This window comes from Desmodus rotundus, chromosome 13 (assembly GCF_022682495.2).
Source record: "Desmodus rotundus isolate HL8 chromosome 13, HLdesRot8A.1, whole genome shotgun sequence".
Lineage (NCBI taxonomy): Eukaryota > Metazoa > Chordata > Mammalia > Chiroptera > Phyllostomidae > Desmodus > Desmodus rotundus.
The window spans coordinates 3,246,517-3,266,415 of NC_071399.1; the positions used below are offsets into that span (position 1 = coordinate 3,246,517).

Below are 19,899 nucleotides of genomic sequence, written 5' to 3' on the forward strand. Positions count from 1 at the left end.
ATCATTATTTCCTCTGAATTTCATTAGTCTTTTTTGCTTCTGTTAGTTTACGAAGCACTAAAGGAAACACAAAACAACAAAAATTAGGCGAGAAAATGCTGTCACTTGGGACTTGTGATCATTTGCTAAATGGAATGACCGAATGACCTCTGAAGTCTTTAATGCTTCACCCTCTCCCTCTCCTTCACTCCCGTTCTGTGTGTTTACACAGAGGATGCTCACTGAGTTGGAAGTGTGAGGTCAGCTCCACCGAGGTAATAAGCCTCTGAAGGAAACAGGGCCGCCTGTCACATGTGAAAAGAATGCGCACACACACAGGAACGAGGAATCAACACGACAGGAAGAAAACAAACAACACCGCAGAAACTAATCGTAAGTACACAAAGTACACAAGTGTATTTATTACAGTTTGCAAGCACTTTGTTCTACATTTCAAAAACGCCACCATCAAGCTGTTGGCACATTTATGTACAAAACAGATTAATTGTAATGCCTGCTACAAAGCACTCTTTGTGAAAATACAAACTCTAATACCAGAAAAAAAAAGGCAAAAGCATCAACATCATTACATAAGTTTAAAAGACAGTTTTAAAAATCATCACAAACTGTTAAGACACAGAACTGAAACACTATCATATAGAATTTAAAGAAGCCCATTAATACTTTTGCTGAATATCTGTAATACTGCATATATCAGAAAATGTTGAACCAGTAAGGTAATCTAAAAAAAAAAAGAAGCAAAACCCCAAATTAATTAAATAATACTACAGATGCATTTTCATGCCACAGAGAACCCTAGTAATATCCCTACGTACTACAAGAACTTGTAAAATTATGGATGATGCGTGACTAGCCATTGTACAAAGATTGTTTCACTCAATAAAGTTTATTAGAAATGCACTTACCGAGAAAAGGGTTCACAATGGTCAAATCAGTGCACAGTCCTACCTAGTTTCTATACACTGACCGAAATGTCTTGTCAGGAGACAGCATTTTCAAAGACACTTTACAGCATTCTTGTAGCATTAGAAATAATCAAGAGTCAAGGTTAAAACAAACACCAAATTTGGTCCAGTAATACTGATTGCAGTTTTTTTATTCTTTTGATATAGGTACTTCTTATAAATGAATATGAATGAACATTTGGTTAAAATGACTTCCTGGAAATAAAAACACAAATATGCCACTATACACTTTGGAAGGTTACACTGCATAGTGGCCTCTACCCATACTTTAAAAAACACTACAGGTAAACCAACATAGATCGGAAGGCTGCAAGCTAAGCTATTATATTAATGGAAGCCTTTTCAAATATATCATACACATTTGAGGGATAGTTTACAGAGGTGCAATCCAATGAACCTTTTCAAAGTAGGTAAAACAACTTCAGAGGGGGTTAGTGTGCTTATTTTTCATACACCACCTTCATAAAGGTAACTCGTGTTCCACGTCAGCACGTTCAAGTTCCAATCCAGCCACTGCTTAAGTCGCAGAGATCCTTCTCCAGTTGTCCACACTAGTGATTTCCATTAAAGTGCTCTCTAGGCTAAACTTCAAAAGGTACGCCTGGTGTCACAACCTTCAAAAGGCGACAGGCCATGCATTAGCATCACTGTTTCTACATGCTCACAACATAAACTTGAAGAACCGGAGGGAAATGCCTCTTCAGTACATCAGGAAAAAATACAGTGTTAACAAAGATAAGAAGCACTTTTTTTTTTTAAACCTACTCTTACAAATTTAGAAATTGCACCTTAGGTTGATGAAGACGTTAACCAGGGCCTGGAGTGACGTGGCCCTGGTCTTCAGACAAGATTTCCGTGTTTCAGGAAGAGTCAGCAGAACATCATCTCTGTCTACGGTTCATAATGTACAGTGGTCCCTTTGACGGTTACCTGTAGTTAAACTAGTTACCGAAATCAAAACTAAAAAGTATAAAAAAGCTATTTTTTTTCAAAACATAAGAAATAATGCAAAAGGTATTATGTATAACACAAGGGAAGTGGGTAAAAATCAAATAAACCTCTGCATTTGACCGTGTCAGTATCATTGATCTTAAGAATTATTGAGTGAGTTTGAGAAATTTAAAAAGAAAAAAGGCTGGATAGGAGCTTGTGGAAGAGGTCTGATTACACCAATTTAACAAATTCGGAAATTAAGTGCTTAACAACAAAGAGGTGGGTTCGGGGGATTCCTAAGTCACCCTCCAAATCGTTGATGAGAAGCACTTCCGTTGTAGTTTCAGAAGGTCGGGGGGTCGGGCAGCCCTGGGTTGGACACCGATGCGTCTGCACGGGACAGGACGGGAAGGCTCTGCTTATGTGTAGGCGTTGAGCCGCTCTTTGGAGCGAGTGGAGTGGATGTCATGCAGCTCTTGCTCCTCCTTGGACTTGATGTCCTCGTACTTCTGCATCCGGCAGGCGTCCTTCACGTAGGCCCAGTTGGCAGACAGAACCATAAGGTAGTGAACCTGATCAGAGACAACAATAGTTTACGTGGGAGTCTGTTTGGTGTCTTCCCTCCGAGCAGGGAAGGAGAGTTCCCATTGCATACTTGTACAAGGTATGTCCACTAATTAAATGGAACCGAATGTCTGTGGCAATGGGAACGATATAAATACAACACATTCCTTGCTCGCTCCTCCAACTACACGACACCATCTTGGCTTTCTTTTTTCACTATTTCTTATTCTTTTCCATTCTGAAGCTTTCAAGACCGATTTGCAATCTTTATGTGCTGCTTCTTGTCCATTCTGCCCTCATCTGCCCAAACCATAAGACTATACCTGTCACGTCCCTGTATCTACATGTTCTAACCCATAATGGGAAATAGTCTCGTATGCAGTTTGAGTCGAGTCAACTTGAATTAAGGAGAGAATACACTGTCTGCTGTGCCATAGAAAGAGGGGTCATGGAAACCCTGAAATAAACCTGTGGACGTCATTACCCAGTGAATTTTCCATACAGTGAATGCTGCAGTTCCCTTTGGATTCAAACCACACAAGAGCAGGTATTGTGTCCTGTGGATTTTGCACATTTACAGGTATTCACAACAGCTCGAATAGTGCCAGGCTCAAAAGGGAAGCTCCGGATTTGTCTGGGGTAGTGAAGTCACTCAAGTAATAAAGGTCCTGATTGACTTGGACTGACTCCGCAACGAGGGTCACTTGTGTGTTTTCTCGCTTACCCTCCCTCTTGGTCCACAGGAGAGAGAGCGCGGTTTTCTGAGGGAGGAGTTACAGTGGATAAATAGGAAAGGGAAACCAAGTTGTCTGTTATTTACTTTCTCTAAGTTTTGATGGGAGGGCAATATTTTTACCTCTAGCTTAGTAATATGGAACACTAAAATGTTGACTAGTCAAGAATACATTAAAAGGCAGGAGGTAGGTTTGTTCTAGAAAAGTACAGATGGACACAGAGTGAAAAGCCAATCCTGAATGGTGGCTACTGTGGTGGATTAAGGTCATTAACAGACAGCAGGAAAAAATAAAACAACTTTGACACAACAGCGTGAGACAAGAGGCATACCAGCAAGAATGAGCTATTTTTGGAAGGTTCTGTTTCCTCTGAAATTTTGCATTTTGGTTAACAAAGATTATAAGCTACATGTGAGGGGCCCCTGTGGGTTATATTCTTGGTCTCCAGGGCCTTTTCAGAGTGAAGTGGAACAAGTCCTACACCCGTAACCAAGTTCATGTGGTATCGTTTGGTGCTGTGAAAACGTCAGGTGCAGTAGAAAGTGCTTAGCAAGTAGTGAGTACTCAACATATTTGCCACATGAATAAATGCTGTGTTTTCAGATGTTCAAACATTTTCCTTTTAGAGCCTGGGGAAATATTGCACGGATGCCTTCAGACTTGAACTTCAGTGACCCTGTAGCTCAGACACTAGTGCTTCCCAGTCAGTCCTCAGATGTCTCATCTGGCCTGAGGGGACACAAGCTGCCAGGCCCCTTACTGTCTCTCAGCAGGTAAACATGATCACGGGCACCGGGTGCAAGGCCAAGGTGATGAATGCTGTCAGCGGATAGAACTTCCTAACATGGCTCACACGTAATGCAGCAGAGCGCACGTTAATTTTAGTGCACATTCTGATAACACTGCCGTGAGGGTGAGGACAGGTCCTATGTTGCAGGTACTGAATGCATTCGTGGACATGAAGCACTTGACAGCACCTTCAATGCTTCAAAACAACATTAGCTGGTAGCAGAGTCCTCCTGGGAGCAGCATTCATACCAGGCACAGCAGCGGTGGATATAGTACTCCTGTCTCCTAAGAACCAAACTACCACCAGCGCTAACAAATTGCAAAAACGGATGCAAATTAGTATTTAGATGTTACATATTTCTGAAGGAATCTATGCTTTGCATATATTTAGATATCCAGAAGTAGGCTTTGTACTTAAAAAAAAATCTTCTAAATGCTTGCTGTTTGAAAGAGAATTTGTTTATACCTTAGTATCTAAAGCTATGCAAAGCATAGATTCCTTTCAAAATCCATAGCATCTAAATTTTTATAATCTTAAGATCTTTTGGCGGTAGAAACATTTCAGAGTAGGCATTGTTAAGGACATTTAAATACCGTAATAGGTTTAGACAGGCGCTGCTCCCTGATGTGTGCCTGAGGGCGGGCATGTTTACACAGAAATTTACATGCACCTAGATGTTGCAAAAGCAGACAAAGCTTTGTTATACACCTCTTTGCAAGAAGCACTGTACAGAGCTCTTACACACGGGTGTATAGTGCCTGAGCGTGCAAATCCCCACAGATTATCCATCACCCAGGGATGGGGGTGACCATGAACGAGAAGGTGCTTCCTCTCGTCTCACAGCTGGGCGGGGTGGTGGGCACCATGCAGGCTGGTAACATCACTGCCCAGGCCACATGGGTGCTTCCCCAGGGCACGTTTTAGCTTTGAGTTGAGGTCAAGGTATAAGGTCTTGGCTTATTGCTTTACTGTAATTGTTCCAATCAATCAGCCAACATGATCTTATTAAGCATCTCATATTCTGAAATGAAATTCCTATTAGAAGTTTCCACATTAAATCTAAATTAATATGATACAACATTAAGGACATATCTGAAAACTCACTTTAGCATTGACTTAGTGGGTTTTGTTAGGTATTTTAAAAAATCATTTTTAATAAAACAGCATCAGATCTTAATACAAAAAGCCAGCGTGAAGTCACTAAATATAAATGGTCTGAAATGGCTCATTAGCATGTTAGCATTATCCCGTCATTCCTATTCTTAGTCTTTGACAAGAGGTAAAATGCTCTTATGTTTAAAACGGTGCTCCTTCAGCAATACATTAGACAACGGACTGGCACCACAGGAAAAGAATCAGAGCAATCCAAATCAGTTCATCATTTCTGCATCTTGAACTGGCTGTAACGGTGGTGAGGTTACTAGGAAACATCCAGATCTCTAAACTACTTATGTTCTAGGACACAAAGTAAACACTGCAGGCCTCGACTGCAGAAGCTATTAGAGTGCGTGTTCGCTGCTGATAGTCAGCATCCCCGTGAACAGCCTGGGCTCTGTGGGGAGTCACAGAGGAGGAGAAGGGCCTGGCACATAGTAGGTCCTCCAAACTGGCTAAAAGCCAGACTTTAAGGACTTGTTAATATTTCTTAAGAAAATTAGATAGAGGAGACGTGACATAAAAACTGCTGAGATTTATTTTGAGGGAACTAATCCTTTTTCATAAGTGATTCCATGGCTTTTTATGTTCTTATTTAAGGAGAAAAAGATGGTAATGTAAGTTAAGGAACCGATGATGTTACTTAGGGTGTCGCACTGACAGGTTCATATATGCTACAGAGATTGTTTTTCTATCAACAGTAATCTAATGTCTATGTGCTAATGAATTTACTTATTTTTGTCACTGTTGCCATATTACTGAGAGTTGTAACCCTTAAACTGATTACCGAATATTATCTCTGTTGTAATGATAACACTTCTTTAGGTTAAGCCTTGGCTTTCTCTTTTTATTTACCCAGTGTCCCCGCCCTCTTTTTTCATTTTCACTGCTAGTAAAATAAATGATTCATCTGGACTTCCTACATGATGGTCTCTGCAAGCCAATACCTCTGTAATTCAAACTGAGCACCCAAGTCCGGGGGCTTCGAGGTCTTACCATGGCAATGACGGCTGCCCCTGCTCCAGCCAGCGCCACAATGAACAAGTGGAAGGTCATGTTCAGCTGCAGAGGAAACCACAGAAGCAACATGTGTGTCAAGGTTTGAGACAGCAGAACGCTCAGGACTGTGGCTTCTTAGGAGTAAGAGCTTGTGCATCTTTAACAGAAGTGAGCCTGTGATAAACCACTTACTCTGCAAGCATTGCTATAATATCTTTTCTCCTGCAGATCATTTAAACCTTTGCAACAGCATCATGTTAACATGATTTCATTAGAAACACGAGATCGTGATTAATAATGATGGCTTGCAGTAATAGAACAAATAAGGTTAAGGTATTCCTTTTTAAATAAAACTATAACTTTAACTTTCATTAAAATGACAGTTTCTAGAAAAAAGTTAAAATATTTATTATAATTTTTATCAGCATATACAGAGCATCTCATTCATATTCATTTTTCTAGTCCCCCTGAATAACATCACTGCAAGAAAAATTGCTTTTGAAAGAAAAAGAGGGAAGTTGAAATGTAGAATGATACCTCCTTCGAACAGCAAATCGAAGCTAGAATTCTGACAGGATTCAAGGCTGTAGAAACACTCACCTCAGTGGATTCACACATCCTCAGGAAATTCTCAGAGACGGTGCAAATTTTCTTTTCCTCTCCAACGGTCACAATCCCTACAACGTGGAGAAAATGCATGTTTTCAAGAGGCCGGCGAGAGAAGATGGAACTTGTGCAGATAAAACCTAAGCAAGTTCCCTTGTATGTTACATTACAGTGGAAAGATTCTTCCTCAGCCTCACTGCCAGGTAATAATCGTGAGCAGCATTGTAAGTGGCAGAGCCAACCTCTCTGGGCCTTGAGCAATGTAAAACACGTTCAGTTTGAGCTCACTCCAGCGTCCAGCGCCAGGTTCTCAGTGGCAGCCAGTCACGGGTTCGGTCCAGTCACGGGAGGGCGTGACAGTTGCTTTGGAAGCGAAGTCCCAGACCGTTCTGAAGTCTGGACCTCAATTTATTCTGCTGGCACACAGCCGTTGTTAGTCTATAAAAGCATAGTGCCCAAAGGAGACGTTTTTCTCTGCTAATATTGAAACTGGTGCCATCAGTAAGGGGAAATACAAAGCTGTAACTGCACTCAATTCACCCTCGGTCCAGTTGGTTTATGGACGAACCACATCAGGATCCCTTGGGGCAATTGTCAAAAATACGTATTTCTGGACGGCAACAGAGAACTGTAAAGCCAGAACCTATGGCTGCTTGCCAGGACCTCTGCCTTTATCGCAAGCCCTCAGGGGACACGGTGCCACAGACCTCATTTCAGAGACGTGACCGAGTTCATCCTAAAGTGGACCTTTTGTTTTATCCTAAAGTGGAGCTCACACATTAGAGCTGTGGCCACAGGCTTTCTCTACAGTTAGTTTTTAATGCCCTTTCAGCTGGCTAAACAGAAGCGATGTGTGTCTGGATTGCAAGAACTGGATGTGCCTGAAATATGAGAAACTTCAGAGAAAAAAATGCCAAATGTGTACATCCAGTGACTATTATTTGTCCATTTTTACGAAGGAAGTTGTAAGCCAGAGTTGGTGGTAGACAAAATTAATAGATAATCTGATACTGGTGTCTCTGGGCCACGCTGGAGGAAGAAGAGTTGTCTTGGGCCACACATTAAATACACAAACACTCACGAACACTGATGAGCAAAAAAAGGGTTTTAAGCAAATTTGTGATCTTGTGTTGGGCCACATTCATAGCGATCCTAGGCATGTGGCCTGTGGGCCCCGTGTTGGACACCCCTGGAAAGTTATTCAGGGACATCCCTGTGAGGTGCTGTTTCACAGTCAGAGATCCACCTACCGAACTGACGCAGGTCCAAGCAGAGGTTGGCGCCCTCCACGAGGGTGGTGTTTCGGCAGATGGTCCACAGGTTGAAGTACATGTACACGGGCAGGGCGGTGAAGGCCGTCACCCCCAGCCAGGCCAGCATGAACAGGTATGTCAGCATGATGAACTGTGGCCGAGAGAAAGGCGAGAGAGAACACGGGTGGGCTACTGGGAAAGAAGAGCTTTCTGTCAACGGCGCGCTGTGGAAGGATTTCAGCGCTGTCGCTATAACACTGGCCGGGCTGCAGCATGGGAAACAGGGGGCGCCGGTCAGGGTTCACGTGAATAGGCCTGCTGGGGAGTCACGTCCTGGCAGAGGTTCAGATGTGCAAGGACTGACCCATCTGCCTCTCAGTCCTATAGCATTCACCAACCCACTCTTTAAACTTCAGAAAGCAGGAGCCGGAGTATTTAGAGTGCGTCATGCAAATGAGACAAGCCTGTGTCGAGTTTATGTTACAGTGTAATGTACACCATGTCGTATCATCAGTGTTTAAGTTACTTAGTCATGTGTATGTCACATGGTAAATATGGTGATTCTCATGTCATTTTCGTAGGTAATGATATTCATGGGAATTTCTACTCCTTTAGTGATTTTTGTAAACTTAACATCTACGTCTTTCATGCATGTTAATCTTACTTTTGTTAGAGACAAAACATAATAAAATATGATTTTAAGCTTGAAAATAGTTTTTTCTTTGGTAAATATAGTAAAAGGCTGTTTGTGTATCCTACATAAAATGGAATAAGAGCTAAGCTTCAGGATAGGTGATGTAGAGTTTTAGTCCAACCGTAGCTTAGATGTTCAATAAAAAGACAGATGCATGTATTAGTAGGTGGATGAATAGCTGATAAGAAATATATGTATTAATGTGGTTTCAGATCACTTACTAATTTGTTTAATCCACATCGTCCACATATAAAATAGCTTAAGTAAATATATACCCTTCATGTGTCAGCTAACACTTGTACTAGCGGCTATATTCAGAGTTTACTGAAAAAGAACAAGTGTAGTCATGGGCCATGAGGTCACATGCAGGCTGGAACCCACATACTGACACAAACTGGTGGTATTTCTTCGTGCAAGGTGTGTGTCACCGGGCTTACAAGCATAGGTCCCACCATCAGAGGGGCAATTCATGGTACAAAGTGCCCATGTGGGTACACGCCGACCAGAGACAGAGAATGGTAGCGACAGCCTCATGGGAGCGGCTGCATTCTTCAGTCATGTGGTGTTAATTAATCAGATTTGGATATTAGCGATTAAAGTCTAGATTATCCCTGAAAAGCAGCTGGATAAGAAAATCACCACTGAACTGTTGTTCTGCCTCAACACCTACATCTTGTCCCCCCAACCCCAGGTCAGTAGGGTGCAGCCTCCTCCACACCACACACTGGCTGCCCTGATGGCCAGAGGGTCACCTGCCAGCTCAGCACAGGGGACATGAACAACAAAAGGGCCAGCAGAGAAGTTTTAGAAAGATGTTCTTGCCCACATTTCATGATTGACCTGCAATCATTACCGACACAGTATTTGTGGACTGAAGGAAGGAGTACACGATCGCTCACTCGTTGCTCCACACCCGGGCGATCAGAGCCGGAGAACTCAGTGTCCTGCCTGCGAGCAGCACCCAGCAGGGCAGACTTCACGCTCGCGGGGTGACGGGGGGCCTGCTTCCCAGGTCGCTCACACAGCCGCTCTCTCAACCCACAGATTTTGTTTGTTATGATTTGCGGTGTGTACCTTTTCTCCCACACGAATGCGATTTTCCTTCCCTTTCTCTCTCACAGCCCAGCTCCCCTTAACACTCTCTTCAAAACAAAGTTGGAAGTTGGAGAATGATGTGTTCTGTGCGTGTGTGCATGTCTGAATGTGCCAGTGAATCGGAATCGGCACCTGGGGATTCAGTGTGTGCCCCGCTCTGCAGGTCGTGATCAGGAGTTCGTGCTCCTGAGGGTATGGCTTGCTTTGAAAGCTGCACCTTCTGAGACATTTCCCGATGACCATGTGATAGTTACATGATCTGAGTCAGCACACATGGTGGCCGGCGCACGTGGACGTAAGTATGAACACAAAGTTGGATTTTCAATCCTTTAAACATACCGCATTACCTAATACAGCAGCAGGGCTAGAGGTGAGAGTGCCTGAAATGTAGCCCCGACACAGCAAAAGCTAACTTTCGACAGACATTTGGTGTTGCTTTCTGAGTTTTAGAGGCGCAATTCTATGACTTCTGAAGAGAAGCAGTAGAGTATTCTGGCTCCACTTTGACACCCCAGGTAGTGACATTTGCAAAAGGACAATACAACATAAAATACATACAGTGAATTAACTCAAGCTCATATTCAGCTCTGTTAATTCCTTTGGATGAGTTAGAGTTAGATTTTGCTCCACGATTATGGTAAAACCTCAAACAAGTGAAACTTATTTAATAACTCAGAATATATACTAAAAGTAACACTTTAAAAAATGGTAAGTGCGGTGACAGTATTGTAGGAGAGCTAATGCACCTATATTAAAGTAATATTGTGGTTAAAATAGAGATGACCGAGACTGAGGATAGTAGGGAATTTACATAATGAATAGGAAAGGAGCTGGAATAAAGCTAATGAGACCTGAGATCAACCTTATCACCTACAAATTGCTAAATGTCACTGTACTTCAGAAATCCAGAACTTTCTAGTAACATTGTTTTATCTCCTCCCAAAGCTGACTTCCTGCTGGCCCATACTATGAAATGCTGACAAGGTCCTTAAACTATGATCTGGCAGGTGTGCTCACACCACTTACATCCCAGGTGAAACAAAGCCTGGTCTAAAAATACTAGCAAATAAAGCTTTTTGAGTATTAAGCTATTTAAATCAGTGAAGGAACTGGAGTAAAAATCCTTCCATGGCTCTTCATTCTTTTTTTCTGACCTCACACATGGAAAGGTGCGTGATAGGATTTCAGCCACAGAGAACAAGGAATGCTCCCTCCTATTTTCCTCATCAAAAGAATGAAAATGTTCCATGTGGAAATCTAGACAACATCTGGCCTTGAAACACACTGGGCTGCCTACGGTAAACATTTCACGTTTCGCTCGACTCCACCAGAGACAAAGGAGAACATTTCTTGGGTGCTCTTTATTCTTTCCTTTCTGGAGATGAAATGAAGCAAGTCAACAGCTGAAGCTGACTGCGCAGGGTGGCCTTGCCCACTCGCCTAGCTCAGGTGACAAAAGTCCACCAAGCTGCAAAGTATCAGTAACCATGCTACAGGTCTCAGTGCCCACCCACTTCTGACATCCCTCATCTGGATGATGTCGTGCAGGTAATTTTCCATTTTCTGCCGTTTGATTCTGACCTGCGGGGGGGGGGTAGAATTTGGGTAACTGATTTATTGCATCAAGCGCTGACGTGCTGCCGGTGGGGCTGGGATGATGTCCTTCCTGAGCGGCATTCAGCGCCCACCCTGGCACGCAGGAAGCCCAGGTAAAAACCTCAGCCTACTTAGCAGGCTGTGATCACTACCGCCACCACCGCAATAGATGGTTTGCCTGAAGGATAGGACTCTACAGAGTAAGGAAATTGGTTTCATTCCACTTTTGGAGAAAATAAAAAGAAGGAGAAGTCCTGTGTTGGGCAAAGGCATTCAGAGGGGGCTCCCACTCAAGGAGAAAGTCACATTTTACGACAAAATAATTTTTAAAAAAGAATTAATCCAAGACCTTTAAGTTAATGTCTTCCAGATCTGTAATTTGATATTACTGATCCTCCAAACTTAGATATTGCAATAAATATTGTCCCCCCCCAAAAAATGAGTCTTTCAAGAAATTATTGCAGAGACAACTATAAATATATAAATAAATACCCATGGCAGATTCTTATCACCACTGAGCTGAGCAGCACAACAGACTTGTTACAGGCTGCTAAAAAAAATGTTTGGTGGTTAAAATACATTTTTTTAACTTTTCTGTAAGGCTGAAATGACATCAGCCAAAAAAATGAAATGGCATTTTTTTTAACATTTCTGTAAGGCTGTAAGGCTCTAATAGGGCATCATTCCTTATTAGATACATCTTATTCAAGAGGAAGTACGTGCTGTGCTTAAATGCATACTCTTATATAACATTGAAGAGTAAGAAAACATGCTAGTCAAGGATGAAAGTGGTGAAGTTCCATTAGAGGAAAACCACTATGCATAAAAATGCAGAAGTACATTCAACCATATTACTCTTCACTTTGAGACTCCTGTGCTTTCATAGATACACATGCATTGCCTGCATTAGCTGTAGAGGATCACAGATTGAGTTATCATTAACCATCAGACCAATAAGGATTGAAAACCTAAATTAGTAAAATAGTATCATTCTTATCTTATATATCACTATTAAACAGATATTAGATGATACAATTCTCCTCAAGTTTAAGGTAAAATACAGACATGTATTTAAGGAGAAGAGACACAGGTATTGTCTGTAAATTGCAGATGGCTTTTTCTGTTATTGGAATTTGTAAATGTTGCATTGAGACCCCAAAGCCCTTTGGCAAAAACATCTAAAATCAGTTGACCGTTTTGTTGCATGTGATTTGAGAATTTGAAACGGGACTTTCCCAAGATCTTAATTTGGGAAATAATGCTAAGAGTTAAGATCGCGATCACAGGAGGGAATGGTACTGTGTTTAAAAATACTTCCATTCCTGGCAGGTGCCAGGACAAACACCTGTGCGCCCCTGAAACGAACTCACATGGACCACTGAACGTGCAGGAACAACATACCCAGGCGCTGACGCATCGGCCGCAGGCGGTGATCTTGAAGTCTCCGTAGAGGTCTCGGATGGCGCCGGTGGTGAAGAAGCCCTCCACCATGAGCAGGATGCCGTAGACGAAGAAGGCCGCAGCCAGGCCGTAGATGACGTACTTGAAGATGTCGATCCTGCGGGGAGAAGACCGCGGTTTATTTTCATCACGCTCTGGGGCTGCACCGCAGCGCTGGGTGCTCCAGAGCTCATGGTTCCTTCGGGATGAGAGCTGTGGAGCGTTTACGTTCACAATGCAGGCTGGATGTACACCCGTTTTTGCTCATAGGCCTAACGTCTGTATATACATTTTGTTCCACCACTTCCAGTATCTGCTGAAAGGGCTTGTCCTGTCTGTAAATTTCTCTTCCCTTCCCACTCCCCTTCCCAAGCTGTTTTGGGCAACTGGTGAGTCCCATTGCTGAGGAGTTTGCTTAAATTCATTTGATACGTAGGATACTCAGCATAAGATTTCTCTAATTATGATAAAATACCAAGTATGACGATTTATGTATATATCACTGAGTTTTAAAAACACTAAAAGAGGAAGAGAGTTTTATGGTTAATGATACATTCACTTTTGAGGGGATTACAACCTCATATTTTTTGTTATTGCAAAAAGTCAATTGTAATTGTATTTTATGTCACACTTCCTGTAAACCATCACTAACATTTTCTGCTGATGATATCAGTAATACAAAATTACAGATTTTTTATTACTTAGCTTTATAGATAAGTGGTAATTTTGATAAGTAAGCATTTTAGGGAGAATCACTATGAGAAGTTACGTAGAGTTGGGCATGAGCCAAGGTGTAGCATAATTCCATGGAGGAACAGGCAGGTACCCTTTCTTTCCCCACAACTGAGTGCCCGCATATGTGAGAGACCCATGGATTGTCTGCAAATTGCAGACAGATTTTTCTGTTATTCTAAATGTGTGTGGGAACCCCAAAGCCCTTTTGAAAAAAAAATCATAGAATTTGCCACTTGTATGTCTTCTTTGAGAAATGTCTACTTAAGTCTTTTGCCCATTTATAAGTCAGGTTATTTATTGATTTGTTTATTTTTGCTGTTGAGCTATAGAAGTTCCTCATAGGTTTTGGGTAGTAACTCCTTATTGGATATCTGGTGTGCAAATACTTTCTCCCACTCTGCAGGTTGCCTTCTCACTCCGTTGTTTTCTTTGCTGCACAGAAGCCTCTAAGTTTGATGTAGTTCCATGTGTCTATTCTTGCTTTTGGTGCCACATCTAAGAAATCCTCACCAATACCAATATTATGAAGTCTTTCCCCTCTGTTTTCTTCTAGGCATTTTACAATTTCAGGCCTTCCATATGAATGGTGTAAGATGACGGTCCAATTTCATTCATTAGCAAGTGAATATCCATTTTCCCCGAAGTCATTTCTAAAGATACTATCCATTCCCCATGGTGTAGTCTCGATACCTTATTGAAAATCATTTCACTGTATTGTGCAGGCAAGGGTTCACTCCTGAGCCTCTATTTTGTTCCACTTGTCTGTCTGTCTGTCTCTATGTTAGTACTATAATGCTTTGATTACTGCAGCTTCATAATGTTTTAAAGTTAGAAGGTATAAGGTCTCCAACATTGTTCCTCTTTCTCAAGATTATTTTGGCTATTTGGGTTCCGTATGAATTTTGGCTCCATATGAGTTTTAGGATTGCTTTTACCATTTTCATTTAAAAAACTCATTGGGATTTGGATAAGGATTACATTTAATCTGTAATCTGCTCTGAGCAGTATGTAAATTTTAACAACATCATCTCTTCCAACCCATGAACATGAGCTGCCGTTCCATTTATTTGCTGCTTCTTTAATTTTTCTCAGCAAAGTTTAATAGTTTTCAGCATACAAATCTTTTGCCTTCCTGTTTAAGTTTATTCCTCAGTATTTTATTCTTTTTGATTTTTATTGTAAACGGGATGGTATTTATATAAATTCAGGCTTCTTAATTTTGTTAAGGCTTGTTTTGTCACCTAACAAGGTCTCTATCTTGACGTTCCACGTGCCCTTGAGAAGAATGTGTATTCTGCTGCGGTTGGATGGAATGTTCTAGCATGTCTGTAGGCTCACTTGTAAAACAGTGTTGTTCAAGTCCTCTGTTTCCTAACTAATCTTCCGTCTGGGTCTCCCATCAGAATACATACCATTTCTATTACAGAAAGTGGCTACTCTTTCTCCCTTCAAGTAGGACGGAGTTTGTTCTGCATATTTGGGCACTCTGATGTTGAGTGCATATATGATTGTTAAATATTCCTGGTGAATCAACCCATTTATTATTATATAAAGTTCTTCATTGTCTCTTTTGACAGTTTTGACTTAAAGTATATTTTGTTTAATATCAGTATGGCCACCCTCGCTCTCTTTAGGTTGTCATTTGCATGGAATCTGTTTTCATCCTTTTATTATGTTTGCTTTTAAATCTAAAGAGATTCTCCTATAGATCACACATATTAAATCTTGTTTTTATAACCTTTCAGTCACTTTACAACTTTTGACTGGGGAGTTTAATCCACGTACCTTTAAAGTTATTACTGATAACAAAGGACTTGCTATTGCCACTTAGTTGTTTTCTATTTGTCTTGTAGCTTTTTTGTCTCTCTGCCTCTTGTTGTCTTCCTTTCCATTTCATTGATTTTTTGAATAGTGACATGCTTTTATGCCTTGCTCAATTTATTTTATATATCTTTTATAGATTCTTTCTCTGTGGTTACGATGGGACTTAGATAGAGCATCTTACAGTCAATCCATTTTGAGTGGATAACTTCAATCATATACAAACACTCTAAACTTTTACTCAACCACACCCTTAATGTCATAGGTGTTACAAATTACATTTTTTATATTATGTATCCATTAACATATTTTTACAGCTACAGTATTTTTATATTTTTGTCTTTTCACTTCTAAGCCAGAATTAAAAGTGATTTATACACCACTGTTATAGTATTGACAGTATTCTCTATTTGTTTATATTTACCTTTAGCAGTGAGCTTTATACTTTCATAGGCTTTTATGTTGCTATTTAAAGTGTTTTTATTCCAACTTGAAGGGTTCCCATTAAGCTTTTCTTTATGGAAAGTCTAGTGGTGGTAAACTTCCTCATCTCTTTTTTTAAATTCTGAGAAGTTATTTCTCCTTCATATGTGAAGGGTATTTTTGGCAGATACAGTATCCTTGGTTGGCAGTTTCTTTCTCTCAGCTATTTAAACCACCTCACTCCCTTCTGGCGTGCAAGGTTTTGCAAAGAAATCAACTGATAGTCTCGTAGAGTTTCCCTTCTAGGTAAAGAGTTGCTTGCTGCTGTTTCTTTCAGAATTCTGTTTTTCACATTTGATAATTTGATTGTATGTCTCAACGTGGATTTCTTTAAATGTATCCTAATTAGAGTCCACTGAGGTTCTTGAATATCGATGTCTGTATCTTTATACAGATTTGGGAAGTCTTCTGTCATTGTTTCTTTAAATAAGCTTTCTTCCCCTTTCTGTCTTCTTCTGGGCTCCCACAGTGAATGTTTTGATCAACCGGATGATGCCCCACAAGTCTCTCTGGCTTTCTTTACTCTGTTTCACTCCTTTTGTTCCTTTGACTGGATAATTTCAAATGACATGTCTATGAGTTCGCTGATTTTTCATTTGGCTTCGTCAACCTGCTTTTGAACCCCTCTAGTGAATTTTTCAAATCAGTTATTTAACCCCCAAGTTTCTGTTTGGTCCTTTCTTATATTTTCTAGCTCTTTGTTGATATTCTCATTTTGTTCATGCATTGTTTCCTTGAATTCATAAGGCATCTTTATAATGGTTATTTTGAATTCTATGTCACATGATTCATATAACTCCATTTCTTTAAGATTGTTTTCTAGATATTTTGTTTAAAGGAATTTTGTTCCTTTTTAGGGATGATGTTTCCTTATTTCTTCAGGGGTCTTGTAATTTATGTTGTGGGTCTGTGCATTTGAAAAAACAGCAGCCCCTCCCAGTCTTTAAAGAATTAGCTTTGTACAGAAGAAGACCCTCACCAATCAGCCTGGCTGGACATTCTTGGGGCCACTGAAACCTTTTTTTGGGGGGTGTAGTTTTAAAGGGCCCACGAGTGCAATTTCTCAAGTAGACAGACTTGCTGGTTTCTTTCTCAGAAGCTCATAATCTTGCTCTTCCCGGTGACCGTCTGCGTCACAGGCAGTTCTGCCTCTACACCAATAAGCTGCCCTGATCTCCCTTGTTCTGAGCAGCCACTCAGCATCCAAAGTTTGCCAGATGCAGGAGAGTCAGGCTCAGATTCAGAGATCTGAGGATGCTCCACAGTGGGCTTTGAAGACTGAGGCCAGGAGCCAGGGGCTGCAGGTGGCCTCTGGAAGCTGGGACGAGTGCAAACAGGGACTCTTCCCAGAGCTTCCAGATGGAGTGCAATCCTGCCAATATCTTGATTTCAGCCCATTTCAATGAGCTCAGTACGACCTAATTCAGACTCATGACGTCCAGAACTTTAAAAAAATAATAAATTTGTGTTCTTTTAACTTATTAAATTTGTTGTAATTTGCTATTATGAACAGCATGGTACATCTCTGGGCACAGTGTAGGTTGTTTCTTTAAGAGAAATTCCTAGAAAATTTTGAGGTATATTTTGTGGGAATGGTGTTCAGGAAATGTGTGCCAAAATAAAGATGCATTGATAACGAGTAAGAGGACCTATTCTGTCTTTGTTTTCCAATACCAGATGTCATCATTCCATTTTCCTGATAAAGTTATAGTCAAAAATGGTATTATTTTTATTAATTTTCTTAGTTTAGAAGTATGGATGAAGATATATTTACAAGGTATTAATCATTTTGTATTTTTAATGGGATATGTTTCATATATTGCCAATTTTTCTACTAGAATACCTAGAATATGTCTTTTTGTTGTTAATTTTTAATTTATTAGAATTAAGAACACTTGTCATGTAACTGGTAAATATTTTGCTCAGTTTTTCATACATTTTAATGTTTTCACACACTTTAATGAGTAAAATTTAATTTATATTGTATCAAATCTATAAATCTTTGTTATTTCTTATATTGCTTAAATAATACTTGCCCCATAATATGTGAAATCTTAATCTATATTTTCTTCTAGCATATATGAATTAATTTACTCTTAAACTTTAACTTTCAATCCATCTGAAAGTTTTTTGGTAAAAAGGTGAGTAGGATCATAATTTTATAGGTTCCTCTATGTATATCTGTGCCGATACCATATAGTATTAATTATTATAGCTTCTCCATTCCCTCTATGTCACTAACCTGATGTATCCCAGATGTACTAACTACTATTCTCTAATTTGTATCTGCTTAGTCTGATGTGGATGGCACTTCTGCTAACTTATCTTTCCTATGTCAGTACTTGAAGAAAAGGAATTGGCTTGCTCTATCTTGTACCCCTATACATCAGCACAGTGAGTGGCCCACAGCATAACCCAGTGATTTTTGCTAAGTGAATGAATTCACTAAAAGAGAAACCAGACAAAAATTAGCCTGAAAAGTATGTATGCATATTTGAAAACAAGAACAATATAAAAGTATAATAAATTCAAAGCATTTTAAGTATACTTCCACACTGGATATTCACAATAACCAAATCAGCAAAATTAGAATTAATAGTAAGATAGTTGTTCTTGAATAAAGAAGGCTAAGGTTTAGCGAGTGGCTTACAGATTGTAAGTATCTCAGAACCAGAACTTCATTACCAGCCATGCCTAAACACCTTCACTGAGTCAGCCCACGAACTCTGTAGAAAACTCTGACTCTCAGAAAGTTCTTTATACTGAGCCCAACAACTATTTCCCTGTAAATTGGAACTCATTGGCTCAAATCTCTCTGAACCACAAACCTTACATGATAACCTTACGCACATTATTTGAATAAAATCCTCATATTCTGATTTGTAAATATTTTTCTAAAGTTGCTATATTCTTGGGTGTTATGAAAGAAAACAGAAATCAGGCCTTTGAATTCTCATTCAGTCTGAAACCTACCCAGATATGTACCTTGGCTTAAATAGCTACTCTAGTTAAGTGGAAAATCAGCAGGCGCCTTATGTAAGCAGGGTGGCTTCATTGTTGCCCAGAGACAAACAGGCTTTTGGAAGCATGACAGTGACCGTTAACATCGAGATAGCGCTCCAGGGAAGACATCGCTGTCATGGCAACCACTGCCACCACCATTATCATCACATCATGTTCATCAACAGTTAGTGCTTACAACGCCTGAGCCATGTGACAGTTGTTTTAAAATGCCAACTCGTGTGATGCCCACAAACCTTAGGAAGTAGGTGGTGCCAGTGAGTCCCCTTTCCTGAGGAGGGACTGAGGCAGACAGGTTCAGTAACTTGTCCAAGGGAAGGTAGGGAAGGTAGAAAGGAGCCGAGGCCACCTAAAACAAACCCAGGGGGTTAGCCCCATACACTGTGTTGTCTCTCTATCTCAGCTCCTCACCCTTTATGTACTGGCCTGGTGGTGGTGGTGGTTCTCCTTAAACACTCACCTGTGCACTGCTAGTCTGGCTGACATATTGCCTAAGAAGGTGCTCATTGTTTATTTTATCAGAACTTGGGAATTCAGTACAGTTCTCTAACCGAAGTTCTAGCAAAACAACTGAAATTATTTTTGACTCTCCACAACTAATCAATAATCTCACATCAACATTAATTTGCCTGATCTTCAAACTTCTTATAAGTAGAAGCTTTCAGCCATCTGGTTTGCTTGTCAACCCCCTGGGTCGGAACAGATGGTGTGGGCACACTGCTGTGATCTCCACGAGCCTATGAAACCTGGCTTTATCTTGCCATGAATTCCTGTTTTCCTTTCCTTCTCACTCCCGTCCATTAGGCTACTGATGACAGTTTCCTATTTCATTAACTTCCAAGGAATAAACATGAACTACAGGCAGACTAAGATTTATACACACATTATGTTCATTGAGAGCACAACCAGTACACCTATTTTACCAAGCTTACTGCCTGCTTTTGCTTTAGGCATACGGGAACTAATTTTTACGTGTGCATTAAATGTCAAAGAATTCATTATCTAGTAAACTGAG

At 40.5% G+C, this 19,899-nt stretch overlaps 1 protein-coding gene across 3 annotated transcripts in view; it reads right to left on the reverse strand.

Annotated features, from left to right (window-relative positions):
- Positions 1 to 373: 373 nt before the first annotated feature.
- The window catches only part of GPM6A (glycoprotein M6A), a 205,809-nt gene continuing 186,283 nt past the window's right edge, over positions 374 to 19,899 (reverse strand). For all 3 annotated transcript variants that reach the window (XM_045197093.2, XM_024562778.4, XM_024562777.3), the window contains exons 3-7: positions 12,786 to 12,942; positions 7,997 to 8,150; positions 6,741 to 6,817; positions 6,138 to 6,203; positions 374 to 2,470 (exon numbers count right to left, since the gene is read on the reverse strand). In XM_045197093.2, the coding sequence (XP_045053028.1) occupies positions 2,318 to 2,470; positions 6,138 to 6,203; positions 6,741 to 6,817; positions 7,997 to 8,150; positions 12,786 to 12,942 (607 nt within the window). In that variant the 3' untranslated portion in view covers positions 374 to 2,317. The remainder of the gene's footprint in view (positions 2,471 to 6,137; positions 6,204 to 6,740; positions 6,818 to 7,996; positions 8,151 to 12,785; positions 12,943 to 19,899) is intronic.